At 39.0% G+C, this 14,863-nt stretch overlaps 1 protein-coding gene across 2 annotated transcripts in view; it reads right to left on the reverse strand.

The window, feature by feature from the left end:
- The window catches only part of PLCE1 (phospholipase C, epsilon 1), a 121,407-nt gene that overhangs the window by 73,010 nt on the left and 33,534 nt on the right, over positions 1 to 14,863 (reverse strand). For both annotated transcript variants that reach the window (XM_010190918.1, XM_010190917.1), the window contains exon 2: positions 7,852 to 8,140. In XM_010190918.1, the coding sequence (XP_010189220.1) occupies positions 7,852 to 8,140 (289 nt within the window). The remainder of the gene's footprint in view (positions 1 to 7,851; positions 8,141 to 14,863) is intronic.

Consider the following 14,863-nt stretch of genomic DNA (forward strand, 5'->3'; position numbering starts at 1 on the left):
TGGGGAATAAAATAATTACTTGATTCCAGTACTTCTAAAAACTTCTATGATATGTGACACTCATGCTAGTCCACAGTATTTTCTGTAACAATCACTGTTTTTGTAGAATAAGAAACAAAGTCCCACAATATAATTTGGTATCAACACTGTTGCAATATGAACCAATAAATGGAAAGCATACCTAAATTACTTAAAAATATTTGTATTACATTCAGTTTTGAACAAGTTGAAATACAAAATACACACTTAAGACTGAGAAAAGACTTTAAATTCCTATTGCTTATGTTAAATCCCTACTTCATTTTCCACCTAGCAACAGTTTTAAGTATCCTTAAAGCACTGCTATTAAATGCAGCCTTTATAGATCCAGCATTAGGTTAGGAATCCCCTACCCAATCTTCTTCTAACTCTGGAAATAAAACTATCACTTCTTTTTTAACTACCTACATATAAGCAGAACCACGAACCACAGAAATGCAGATCTCACCAGCTAACGCGTCTTCCATTGAACGTTAGATTCCTCCTAAAATGCCAGAAGAGCAGGTACTTCAATGCCACAGAAAGTCTGCGTGCTGCACTTGTCCAAACTAACAGCCAGGCTACAGCTGCTCAGTTTAGAGCTCCAAACTGTGGCAAAACGCATAACTGAGATGCCTTGTGTAAGCCGTGAAGAAGACGTGCACTTGGCTGGCTCACGGAAAGGTCAGGTTACCCACCTCCCCAGATAAAAGCTGAGACACTGGGTTTCGAATGGAAGGAAGTTTAGAAATTAAGGACAGCATACATCCTGCTAAGGCTAAAAGCATTTGATTTTGACAGCGGAGGTATAAACAAGAGCAATTTAAATTCTGCTGGATTTTTGTCTTCAAATATATTAAGAAATAAGTTAGCCTACATCCAAGCTTTTGCACAAGTTATATTTATATCAGTGTTGTTTAAACAGGCCAAAAGCAATAAATGGAGTTAGTTTTGTTTTAGGAAACTTCAGCTGAAGCATTACAAAACCCACGACATGGGTTTCTTAATAGCAAATGCGCTACCTTTACAGCTGTTATGCACTCTGCACTGGAGCCCCTAATAAAAGCCAACAGCACTGGTTTTAATGGGACAGAGGCTATGACTTAGGCAACCACCCAAAGAAGTTTCTTTGAGCCACAGAGAAGAAGAAAACCTCCCTGAGGCTTCCAGAAGCGTGATTAACTGTGAAGAAATGATAAGAGTGACTTAAAAGGACAGGATAGCCTTTCAGGCTGCATCTATGCTAGTGAACTACATAGTCCCCAAAGCTCAGCCTTGATCCCAGTAGCTGTTAGTATCGGGCTCTGGCATTTTCATCACTTCTTTTCTTCATTCTAACCTCAGCCTTGTCTGCACACAGTTCGCATCACTTTTACAAGCAGCAGGACTACATCAGTGAAAAACGAGGTATGAAATTCGCTGGAGTACACAAGAGTGAAGAACAGCACACTGCCACCAGAAAACCTTCTCCATTTCCCCAGGAAGCCCGAGAGCGATCTGTGCAGAGCTGGAACGCGAGCAGTACACTCAGAGTCACTTTGTTTATATGCGGAGTATACGTCTTGTCGGAAAAGCCTCTACTGGAGAAACCATCATGGAACCTGGCCAATGCACCAGTATTTTTTCACTGACAGTATCAGCATATTCTTTCTTAACTGGAAGAATGACTATTTAGTGTTGTTTCCAGCTGAAAACCAGTATGCTTAGAGTTCTGAAGAATTCATGTTAAATATGACAATATGGATGATATATCCCTATGGAGCTACAGGAAAGAATTTTAGAATTAAATTTATTCATAAATAGCAGTTTTATGAATGCTATCTCCCTACAAAAACACAAAAGAAATCATCAGATTAAGCATTTCTCATCATTATAGGGTCAATACAAAAGAGTTTTCCACTAATTATAAAATCAAATATCTGAAAACCTAAAGAAAAATAACAGAATGTTCTTGACTCTACAAAGAAAACTGTACAGTATATCTCAGAATTTAACAGAAAAAATGTGGCTGGATATAAATAAAACAGCACTATCCTACAAAAGTCGATTTTTCTTCTTCTTTGTTTCCTAGAAACAAAACTTCAAGGGAATCTTTAGAGATTACTCTTGAGCCATCTTGAGGTTTGAGGTCCTTGGGGTTTTTTGCTGATGATTGACACGCTAACATAAACATACTGAAAAAGTTCCATTCTACACTTTAAAAGTTCCCATGGACACTGCTTCTACAGGGCCCATTCAAACAAATGTTGAGACCGTTAAAATAATAAACAATAAGCAGCAGTTCAGGGATTAACTATCTGCACTTAAAATTCCATTTCATTTTTTCCGAAGACTAATTACCCTCCATAAAGAAATAAGAAGTTTGATTTTAAAACTAACATCACTTCGCACAAACCTCTGCCCTCTCAGCCTTCCTCAACACACACTAGCACATCCTTCATTCCCTTCCTCACAGCAAGGCTCTGATAGCAGTCAGACTCATTCTATGAATTTAATTTCTCTTCTCTGCTGTGGAAACAACAGCTGTAGACTACCAGCAAAAACAAGCAGCTACACAAGTTAAAGGATGATCAGCGTACCAAACTGCCACATAACATTATTAGAACTAAGATCTACACAAACCTGCCTGAAACTCAGTTCTGTTTCTTAACTGCTTAGCTTTATACACTGGTTAGGATATACAGATCCATAGAAAATTCTATCTTCCTGCATGATATCTTACAGTATGATAACTGTTCTGTCCAAAGAGGCAATTTCACAGATATATATTTTTATTCTTTTCTTACTTAGAATACTTACACTAGTTAACTTCAATCTGCTGCCTGAATTAATAACGTATCTTTTCATCTCAGTAATATACCTTACTGAACTCAGAAAGAGGACAGTAAGGATGAGACAAGCTATGCTGGCAGGGGGACAGGGAAGGAAGGGCACAAGTTTCTTCCCAACAATGACTCTGGGTACCAGTATCAAATACAAAGCACAAACATTTTCACATACTCTAGTTCCTTCTTTTAAGATTGAAAAAGACCCAAAACTTTTTTCACTTTCTGCATAAAAATGTCAGCACTACATGAACTGTGACAATGACCGCGTCTTCAAATATTATTCCAGTGGAAGTTCTGGCCCATTCACAACTATGAACAAACTTCTGTAACAATCAATTTGTAAGAAACAAAACAGGCTGAGAAACAGGATTTCCTTTCTATGGGAAGAAATCTGGTTTCAATCCAAATCCCATTGAAAGACATTCTCAAAACTCCTTACTAACCAGAAACTCTGAGTTACATGCAGAGGTGCTAAAGCTGAAATGTCTTCAGCGCCCATACGTGAAACTTATGTTCTCTGTAGTAACAAAGATGCTGATGCGGATGTGAACGTCACTGAGCAGCTGTGGGAACTCCAGGCATCCGCGGTTCCCGGGAGTCCACTCCCAGCCTGTCCCAGTGCTACCAGAACCAGAGTCGCAGCTCCTCAGTCGGGAGCCTGACAGCTCTGTGAGCCATCCCCAGGGTGTGCTGGCTCGCTGGTGCAGACCCAGGAGAGGAGTCTCCTCCAGAGCAGGCCCCATACAAGTTTTTAAAGACTCGGTCCCAGATCCACATGACTGGGAATTCTGGCTTCGGGGGTCTGGTATGTTTGGAAGCCTTCTCTGGAACTAAAACCACTGGCAGCCAATCTGCCCACCAGACCACCCTAGGCCTGGGGACTCGGAGCATTTAGGGTCCTTAACTACCAAACAAAACCCTAGAACAGTGCTTCCTGGAGCCGGACTACTTGTGACTGTAAGGTTCACTGCTCAGGGCACTAAGTAACTCCTGAAGGACTGAACACGAAGAACTCGCAATGTGCTTAGTGCTAGGAAGACATAAAACCAAGAGCCCATCCCAGCATTAGGGACTCTGTGTTTGCAGGATCCCTATTTCCAGTGCAGCTACTACATAAAACCCCTAACTACAGAGTGTATCAAGCTCTTGAGAAGTCTTCCTCTCAAAGTCCTCCCCATTAAAGTAATGGGCTCCTCTTTAAACAGATTATGCAAGAGTGTGATGAACTCAAGCTCCAGGAATTGCAAACATTTCAAAAGAAAAGTAGTGGAATGTTGTCCGGTGCAGAAGAGGTCCTCCAAACATGAATTCGACAGCCCTTGAGATCTTTTCAAGACTGGCTGATACTGACTGGTTTTAATAAACAAATTCACTTCCACTTTTGAAGCTTTTCAAGAACTGTCATGAAAATAATTCCAAGTGCAGTAATCATTACTCTAGAGTTGACAAGCATCTAAATTGTGGCCGCAGTCTCACGTCTGTACTGAAGCTTAACTTGCAGCAAAGCTGAGGAATGGTTTTACCTAGTGGAAGATACACAACTACTTGACATGGACCTTGATATGACGTTCCATGTCTTTGGCACAAGACTGGATATACTGCAACACAACCCGTACACGGGTTGCCCCTTAGAGCAGTTCAGAAATCGTGGAGTGTGGAATTCAGCAGCCACCCACTCTGTGTCCCCTGTGAGTCAGCTTTCCACTGCTTTCAGACTGAACTGAAGTTGCTGGTCTGAGCTGTAACTTACTAGTTGTGACTTCCTTACCAGAAAAACTTGATTCTCCGTCATCGTGGTGCACCAGCGAATAGCACAGGTGCACAAACTAGATTTTCTTTTTGAATTTCAAGCAGTTTCCGCTGAAAGCTTCTCACCTCTGTAAAAAAGCATCTATTCTCAGTCCATACACCACATTCTGTGTGCTACTGTGAGGGCTTCAGTGACCAGATGAGAGGCTGGGAGAAGAGCTTTGTGCCCTGCTGGCTGTTTCAACTGTTTTGGATAAGGCATGACGTAAGTTATTAAGCTCTAGACAAAAAGTAGGGATACTTCTGCATATTTTCACAATTTCAGAAAAAGATAAAGAAAAAGCTTGTGTGAGTGAAGCACTTTGTGCAATTCTGAGTACCACTGAGTTATTTTGTTTTTAAAAAAGACACTAAAAATGCAGTTCCTGCAAAGCCAAAATGCATGAGAGGATGCAACCAGGTTCTATACCTGCTGCCCAGTCACATCACATGCCCATTAAGTGACATTCTACAGTTTACAGCCACACGTCTAACAACATCACTACACTGAGCCTATAAATGAACTCCATGATAAACCACTAAACCTGTTATCTAACCTGTTTATTGTAATTATTTTTACAAGTAGAATAAAAACCCTACATTTCAGGTTGCGATGGAAACTTCTTCTCAAGAAAGCTATCACTCTCACTGAAAAAACTGCACCCTTTCAGTACAGTCACACATTTCCTAGTTTCTACTTCTTCCAGAAAGTCCTGGAAGAAGAATGTACCGAAGTGACAGTACAAGCAATGAACCTCCAAAAGAACACAGTTTGTAGACAATATTCCCCAGCTCTGAAAAAATTGTCTGACCAAGCTGTTTCCTGATTTGAAACAGAAAGAACTATACTTAAAAAAAAATATATTTTAAAAGCCGGTAAACTGAAGCCTCCAATTTTATATTTACTTATAAGATAACTCATTTATACTAAACCTTGTTTCATACATATTATTAAAAGACTTTTTTCTTCAAAACCATTTGTCACTGGTAATGTGAGAGTAAGAGGCACATACAACTCTCCTACTCCCAAACATTTTAGAAAATAAAACTAGAATTACCCAGATAATCCGTATTTTTCAATCAAATAAAAGTAGAATCCTCTTCTACTTAAGAGTATGTTTGCATAATGCCTGCGAAAAGGTAACAATATGTTTAAATAAAATGCATTACAATGTATACAGGCATTGAAAACTAGAATATTAATCACAGCATCTTTTAAACACAATTGTATTTTGCCTGTGTTACAGGTAAACATTTTGATGAACTGAACTGAACTGAACTTCATAATACAGATAAAAATACCTAAGGCAATCTAGAGATCTAAATGGAGCAGCACATCTCTTCTTCAACAGAGACCACTACAGTAAATCATATCTAGACCACTACAGTAAATCAAATCTCTACTGTCTACACAGCTTGGAATTACGAATCAGGGTTTACCACCTTGGCCTCTTCTTTAAGGTCTCACTTGCTTGGGCTCAGAATACAACAACCGGAGCATACACCATGTAATATGGGCACCGCAGAGGTCCCCAAACTCGTGTAAAGGGTGCTGGTACACAGGGCACACATGTGCAGTCACTAGTTCAGGCTCTATGAAAATATACAGCCATATTAGCTCATCAGTGACCCTAAGCTAAACCCTGCTGTTGCTTCCAGCTTCAGAACTCAGACCCTGCAGCTCTGTGGTGACAGCTGCCACCCGGGCTTTTCAGGCACTGCAGCAACACGGCTCACGGGAGGCTGACATTTGCACTCGGGACAGCAGCCTTAGTCTCGATCAGGTCTGGGACATCAGAACTTCTACTGTTCTCTTCTGCTGCTCTGTAGGAAGAAGGTCCAGCACACTGCACCACCAAGAACATGACTCGGTTCTTTTAACCTTGCTGTCCAGGAAAGCACATGTTTATTTTCCTAAAGCACTCATCTCCCCAGAACAAATAAAAACCAAACAAAATAAAAAGGAAAAACCCCACCACAACAGGACCCTGCGCTGTACATATCTCTGTCTCTCACAGAAGATGAGGGTATGTGAAGCTTAGTAATGTTGCTTAGCATACTACTGAAATTCACTCAGATGCTGCAGTTTGCCATCTGTACCTGTTGTTCTTACACCCTTTCAGTGCCTCTCTCTGGCATTTCATTCACCTAAAGAGACACTAATTAAAACTAGAAAGGGACACACGTTGGGATAAAAATAAAAAAACCCGAACCGAGCACAAGCTGTATCATTATTTGTCTGTAAAAGTGAGGTCGGTATCTGTCCTAGTTAAGGAACTGCACTGAGAATTCTGTATTAATTTTGCCATATTCCTGTAAAAACGTGGGCAAGCCAGAATATTCACATGCTTCAATTCTACAACTGTGCAACTGAGATACCACATCCTTTTGTTACGGCGTATCAGATGATGATAAATTCCCAAACGCTCGAGTACCTTAGGAAACATTCCAGGCATTAATTAAAAATTTAAAATACGGTTACTATTCTGCACAAAACGCTGTTTTAATGCAATGAATTTGTACCAAGAACGCCTTTGTCCTGCTTAACTTCGAAACCTGACTAAACTAAATCCCACAGTGGTATTCTTATTGCAGACTAAGATGATCAGCATGGAAATTAGCGTGTAACATCCATCCTCCAAGGGGCGTTTTTCATATAGACAACACGCACGGTCTTTGACCCAATACGAGAAAGATGATGGATGCAGGAGATGACCAATAACGAACCAGTAATGAACTGTGCATACTTACCACACAGCGCTACGCTGACAGACAGTTGTATAATGGCAATTATAACAACCAAGTGGAGTATACACTTCTTTCTTAAGGTCCTGAGCCAAGCCAGCCCATGAGCAAGGGCACTTGGTAAATGAGAAATACTACACAAAGAACGCCCTAACACAACAACGGCTTAGGCAGTAATTTTGGATGCAGAGGAACATTTTTTCTAAAAAGAAAAATAAAATTGAAAAGGTGTCTGTTTCGTAATAAGATTCATTTCAGTTTTGCATACGTTTTTCTTTATTAAACTAACACAGCTAGTCATTATGAGACATCATGCTTGCAAAGGAAAAATCTCTGAAAACACGAAAACCTTTTTTATCTGTTAACTTCATATCTGAGTACATGAACTACAGAATATTATACACTATTATGTATTTTGCAATACACGCTATACCTAAAGTGGACAGGTTTTAAAAAAACAAATTTTCATTACCTTTAAGCATTGTTCTTCCAGTTGATCCTCCGAAGATGTTTAAAAGACCGCTTCTTGCTCCTAATGATGTTGTTGCCTCTAGTAAAGCACCAGTTACATAGTCAGAGAGCGCAGTCCTCTGTGAAGTGGCTCGATATCGACAGTAAGCACCTGCTACACATGGTTTTACACAAAAACCATCGCCTTCGCATGTAGAGTCTGTATCAAACGCTGGGAGCTTTCTCAGAAGAAAAGGAAAACACTCAAAAATATCTTCTGCTCCTTCTTCTTCTCTCACTGTATTGAAGATCTGTGAAGAATGCAAAAGCATGAACTGTTAGTTCGTTTGCTTGAGGCAATAAAGTGACCGCCAAAAAATTCCAAACTAGCATGCCTTCTTGTGAAGTTCAACAGCCTCTGCAAAAAGGCACTGCATTAAACACTGCATTTATGCATCAAAGCCGACAATCTATAAATCCAAAACTGATCTGCTAATATTTTGAACTGAGTTAGATATGATGGCATTCTGGCTTTCAATCTATGGTTAAAAACATTCTAATGAAAACTAGATTTAAGGATCACCATTAGACAAAAAAAGGCACATCAATACATATAATCAACCTTTAAAATAAAGAATATACACAGAATTATTCATAAAACTATTAAACCTATTGTACTTTCAGTAGAGTCTTACAGATAGCAGCAGCAGAAACACAGATCTACCCAGGGTTCGCACTTTTTCTTGCTGGGCGGGTTTTTGCAAACAGAAATGGTTTAATCGCCACGAGCAATCTCTCAAAATGTTCTGGTGTCACGTTCATTGCATTACTTCCAGCCTACGCACAGGTCCTCTATCTAATATTGGTTTAGTACTCTTCTTCCAATATTTGTGCTAACACACTAATGAACTTCAGCCTGTGGCTTAGCAACTAAGTAATGTTTGCTTATTTAAAAGAGTCTAATGATCAAAGCAGGAATCTGGAAGAAATCTTTTCATTTAATATACAAGGAGAGACTTGATTCTTTGCATTCTTGTATGCTGACTTACTGATTAACATTAATAATTTGTTTCAATGATCTGTGCTTTGTAATTACAAAGTGTAAACTACCAAACTAAAAATTAACATAGGCAAAGGTCATTAGAACAGTTACCAGGACAGGTGCTGAGCCAATTTTCATGGGGTTGTTCCCTGTTGGTCCTTAGAGGAGCACAAGAAATAAGCTGACGGCTTAATAACTGTATTTTGTGATTAACGGTTCGTGTCTTGTTGCCATCCTTCCCCACATAATAAACAAAATACAGCTATCCATCACCATGGCAGAAGTCACATCCAGTCCTCCGACGCGAGCACACATGGGCTCAGTCAAATGATAGGGAACCGTTTGCACAGTCTGTGCAGCCACACGCCAGAGGCACCGGCACCCTGACCCAGGGCACACAACCATGGAGGGAAGCAGCCTCAGCACAGGGATCTCCTCTTCTGCCCCAGGAGCTGCATTCACCCTGCCGTGGCATGAGGAGGGTTCAAACGCCCTGCTCTCACAAGGCATCCCACTCTCTACCAGCAGAAGTTGTGAATGACGATGTAATTCTTTCATCTGGGTAAGGAATCTGAGAACAGCGGAAGCTTTGATTCAGCCACCAAGTTAAACATTTGGCACGCTGTTTACTTTTTGTTTTTTCGCTATAAAGCGGAAAATCAAACACAATGCAACTTTTATTAAAGTACACATTTCTCAGCCTTAATTTTTGTATTAAAAATGTATTTGGGAAAACAGCAAAATTTTATTCAAAATATGATAATTTATTAACTAGTAATATAATGCAATTATTTGAAAAAAAGCACTGACATATTTATTAACTTTTTTTTTTTAAATCTTTCAAATTTTGACTATGACACACATAACTCGATTCCATCAGAAATACGGCTTCTGTGATTCATTACACAGTGAAATGCAGTGGTCTCTATCTCTCGTCCCACCATCCTGCAAATTTTCCAAAATGTATTTGGTCTGAGGCTTCTAGAATTATTAAGCCTTTAGCTGAGCCTCTTTATCTTCTTTTACTTGGTATACAACAGCTTTATGGACTTGCGGACCCTCAGGAAGAACACTGCCCGTCTCCATCTTTATTCAGAAAGAAGAAGTACTCTTCGAGCGTACATTATCTGGAGAGGATAAGTGCTGAGCTCCTAATCAGGTGTCAGCAGGGAACAGTGGTATGTGCATTTGAAACGCCCTTCCAAAAGGTGAAATGTAAAAGAGTGGACCTGCCTGATGCATGGAGTGTAAGTGAATCACACATAGCAGACAGCATTAGTCTTCTGAGCTCGTTTAAAAAATATTTAGCCAATTAAAACAATTTAACTTCTCAAAACAGCAGTTACCTTCCAAAATATTTTTAAATTTGGGTTCTGCAACTTACAAAAGGCATGTTCTGCTGACTACACAACCAAAACTTCTTTCAGCTGCCAAAGCAAAGAAACCAGTTGTTGACAGAAGTAGGCGACAGCGTTTTGCTGGAGAGATTATACACACAATCACGGTGTTAATCTCCTTCGTATAAAGTAGGCTTCGGGGCACTCGCTGCCTCCAAAGACTCTGTGCTTCGTGTAACATTTTCAAATACTGTTTGTTTTGACGTGTTAAAGCTATGACTGTGTCACTTCTGCTGCACACAGATGAGGACGGTATCTCCATCTAAAAGCACAGCAGTATTAAACGTACTTCAGATTTCTGTTGAAGTTGTGCAAAGTGCTGATGCCTACAAGAAGTTTAGGGTGTACTTACTTATCTATACCACTGTAATGAGCACATATGTAAGAGTTAAAGGTTATGAGCAATTATAATACCTCAAGATTTACTTCAGGCAATAAAAGCATACATTCTAATTCCTTCTCTCTTTTTTTGATACTTTTCAAATAAGAAAGGAGCTGAAACAGGTTAACATCATATACTAATACAGCAGTATTCCAATAAAGGTATATTATGGCATTGATAGATTTTCACTTTCTTCTATTTTCAAAGGGATTCTAATGGTAAGTAAAAAGAAAATAAAATTTGCTTGCAACATAAAATTTTCCAGAATACTACAGAAGAAAAGTATGCCCTCTTAACCTACAGATGAAAATTAGCATTGAAATAAAGATCAGATTTAGGAAGTATTCCATCCCTGTAGCTTTACAACCAAGTCCATATTTAGAAAATACATGAAAACAAAGTAGATTTTTCAGCTCTTAATAATGTATGCAATAAATCATCAAAACTTTACTTAAAAAAATATTTTCGCTTCCAGTAACTTAAAACGGGATATGCAAGTTAGCTTATTGATAACCTTCAGGCAATAAAACTTTTGTACACTGACAACAGACATATTTTGTTAAGATATTCTTTAAAAATAGCTGTAAGAACAAGTAACTCATTCTGGCCTTGAAACTATTCCACATTTTTCTCTTAAAACCTTCTCTTCTGTTTAATCATCACTGAAATTGCAAACTGCATTATGTCCTTTCCTCCACACATTACTGTAGCTTTACTATGTAAAAGCTGCAGAAACCTACACATCACGGCCATTCTTAGCCCTACAGTTTATGACAGATCTTTGTCCAAAATTAAGCTGGAGTTCATGGGTGCTGCTGTACTGCAAACACTGGATTTAACAGTACGTAAAAGTAATCGTTCTGATTTCTTACTTAAACTTACATGTACCTCTTCCTGTTTACTGTGATCTTTTATTTGTTTCTCTTTTCACATTTTTTTGCCCCAGGTATTTAGCTCAGAACCTGGGAGCATGTTACCATTTTGCCAAACACCCAGCAGCTGCTCTGCCTATTTGAAATCCAGGAATTGGAATTCAGAACAGACCAAAGATTCACGTTGTTAGGAAGCAGGCTTAATTTCTCTAGCTTTATTGTCATAATCAAAAATACGTGCACCCAAAAAGCTCATTGTAAAGAACAGCCACAAAAAATTACACTTTTTACTACTGTGACAGAAAAACAACAGAAAATAGGCCCTAATGGGGCTTTAATAATTCACTGCTTTGTTTCTGATCAGCATCTGTCCAAACCCTTTCTAAAAGCTTCCAAGGATGTATTTTGTATGATCAAAATGAAGCTCTGAAATGTAGGAGATGTGTGTGTGTGTACATATACACACATGCACAGACATATATATACATATATGCTCAGCTGGTACTCTGCATTCCAGGCTGACCTCCTGGCTGTTCACCTACAGAGCATTTTTATTAAGGAGGGCTGCCAACAACCCATGTGCAGCATTCAACAAAGCCTTCTTATGTTGCACGTTTTTAAAGCAATTTTAAATGCCTGTAAACCAGAATGGTACATTAACTCTCAGGACAGTATGTCTTGAAGATCACTTAAATATCTCCTTTGAAAACACAGAGGTTTACAAAACATGCAAGCCTAAATACAATTAAAAACATCACAGGAAATGCTGCTTTTTCCAAATCTGTTCTGTTTCAAGAAAAATTTCATTAAAATGAGTAAATTCTGATGGTGATGTTCCAAACTCCGCAGGTTTTTCAGAAGAAACTCCTCATTAATATTGACCAAATGAAGCTAACAGTGGTCTCTTGGAAGTCATGGCCAAGGACCGTTTCAATTGCTTTACTTGTATTTGTTCCACAACAGTGCAATTCAAATATCTATAGCATGAAACACGACAGCAGTCTGCTACGAAAAAAGCCCTCTGGTCAGAAAGAGGAATATGTAAACTGAACTTGGCTGGGAGGGAGTGGGGCTGAGAGAGGAAACACCAGGAGGGGAATCTGCTTAAAATGAAAGAAATGGGTGACAACGCACAGTCAGGCAATACTTCAGTTTTATGTCTTCCAAACTGGCACTCCAGCATCACACTTCAGAGCATTTCCTTGCTAAAATTAAAAAAGAGGTGACGCTGACAGTCGCACCATTCTCTGACGGATCTTGGGTTTTCTCAATTTATCCGTCATGGCCACAGGCACACGGATTAGCCCATGTCATTTCAAGGTCACTGCTAAAGCACAAGGGCAGAACAGATTAAGAAATTACTTTTTTTAAAGACATTTAAAGACCTAAAGCCAGCACTTGTTACTGGCCATTTTCTTCCAAGGATGTTGTGAGGTCAGGGGTTTTTTTAAACAAAATGAAGGAATATTCTCCTAGTACTCCTTACTATTATCTCCTTTTGAAAAAAACTGTATTATTTTCAGAAGTGGAAATAAACAAATTTCCTAATGAAATTTTTATTAGTAAATTACTTTTCCCAACATTCTTACGTGAAAAATTGCTCACCTAATCAAACTTGATATACCACCCAACTTTATTCTGTTTAAACAAGAGTGAGGCCATAGCCCAAGGAACACTTCTTTTAGCAATAAATGCAAAAGCTACTTTGGACATAATTATTTTTAACATTTATCCCTTGCCCTAGTTCACTGTGAGAAAACCAGTCGCTTAATCACCCTCTGAACAACGCTAAACTGCTAAACCCTTGATGCTCAAAGATGTTGGAACAAACAACTGTCAACTGGGATCTGCAGAAATGCCGAAAATCAGACCGATCTGTGAAAAAAGGTCTGCCGCCGAGCTGGGATTTGAAGACTGGTCACGTGAACTCACACAGATTTCTTACAGAAGCCAATACAGAACAAGTGCCGACCTTGTTTTTAATCTAGCTCATATTTTCAAAATTAAATCCTGCTGTGCAAAAATAGAAATCAATCACACTACTTTGTACAGTCAGTTCTCCACTTCTCATTTCTAATTTTCAAGTCCGAGTAAACATTACAGGTACAAAGACATCTGGACAGTGCTTTGAAGGCCAGTTCCGGAAAAGCATTGCAGCTTTCTGACCTAAGACAGCTCCAAACAAATTACCTGTTTCTCAGCACTGACTCTGCCAGAAGTCCCATTTCTGAGAAGGCTGGCTTACTTGAGCGTGCTTATTGCTTACAGCACTACTGAATCTAGTTACAATGCTTCCTCCATCAGTTTCCTTGCTGTGCTGTCATGAAGCTCAGGCATCTCTGCAGAGAAATTCACTGTAAAATTTGGTTAAGACGACGGCAAGAAATCAGATTCTGTACAGATGTCTATTTGCAACGTCAAGGGAAAAAAACCTCTAATTATAATAACAGAAATCTTCAGAAGCTACAGAAAAAATGGTTCTATGGCATTTTCTACCACTACTGCTGAAGTCACCAACTAAAATTTTGAAAAATTTACTTAAAGTGCAAGAAAATGTAGATGAAAGAGATGCCTAAAAGAAAAAATATTAATATTGAACAGCAAGTTAACAAACATCTGTAAGCAACTTCACTACCACTCAAACTTCCCCTGCAAAAAGTCCAATTCTTGGCAAAGCAGCAAATACATACAAACACTTTTTCATTTGTAAACAAATTTATAAATTTACTGGGTTTTTGGACAATTTTACACCACCTGCCTGTTTCAGGACAGTTAATCTGTTTCAGCACAGAAGCTTCATGTCACTATGTATGAAGTACGGATGCCAGGGGTTCCTGCTACAAAACTATATTTAAAGAAAGAAAACAGTAGCAGGAAAGACTGGAGGTGATCAAGAATTGTGTCCAAGTGTGTACCACTCCACATGTTCTCCACTCAAAAAGTGCAAAGATGCTAGCAATCACGTAGGTGAGGTCTTCAGAAACCTTTTTGAGAAACCGAATTAATTTGAGTGTTTTTTCTAATGTTTTTCAGCATGTGGAGTACAAAACCTAGATATTTAGACTGCTAGAACATTATCTTCTTAGTGGCACTTGGCAGCCTGTGACCAAGTAAGTGCACAGCAGAACAGCTGATCAAATTTTTGGCTATGTGTCTTATGAAGTTCTGGTATTTTATGAGACAAGCAGGACAAGGGATATAAATCTGTGGTCAATTAAATTCCATTCCTAACTTACTATTCAAGACGCAGTGGATGATGACAAACAGTTATCCATAAGCTTTAGGAAATTGTACTGCCACTCGAATTTGTGTGAGATTCACCACCTATCCCGAGCTTCTCT

Source organism: Mesitornis unicolor, unplaced genomic scaffold (assembly GCF_000695765.1).
Source record: "Mesitornis unicolor isolate BGI_N332 unplaced genomic scaffold, ASM69576v1 scaffold14708, whole genome shotgun sequence".
Taxonomy (NCBI): Eukaryota; Metazoa; Chordata; class Aves; order Mesitornithiformes; family Mesitornithidae; genus Mesitornis; species Mesitornis unicolor.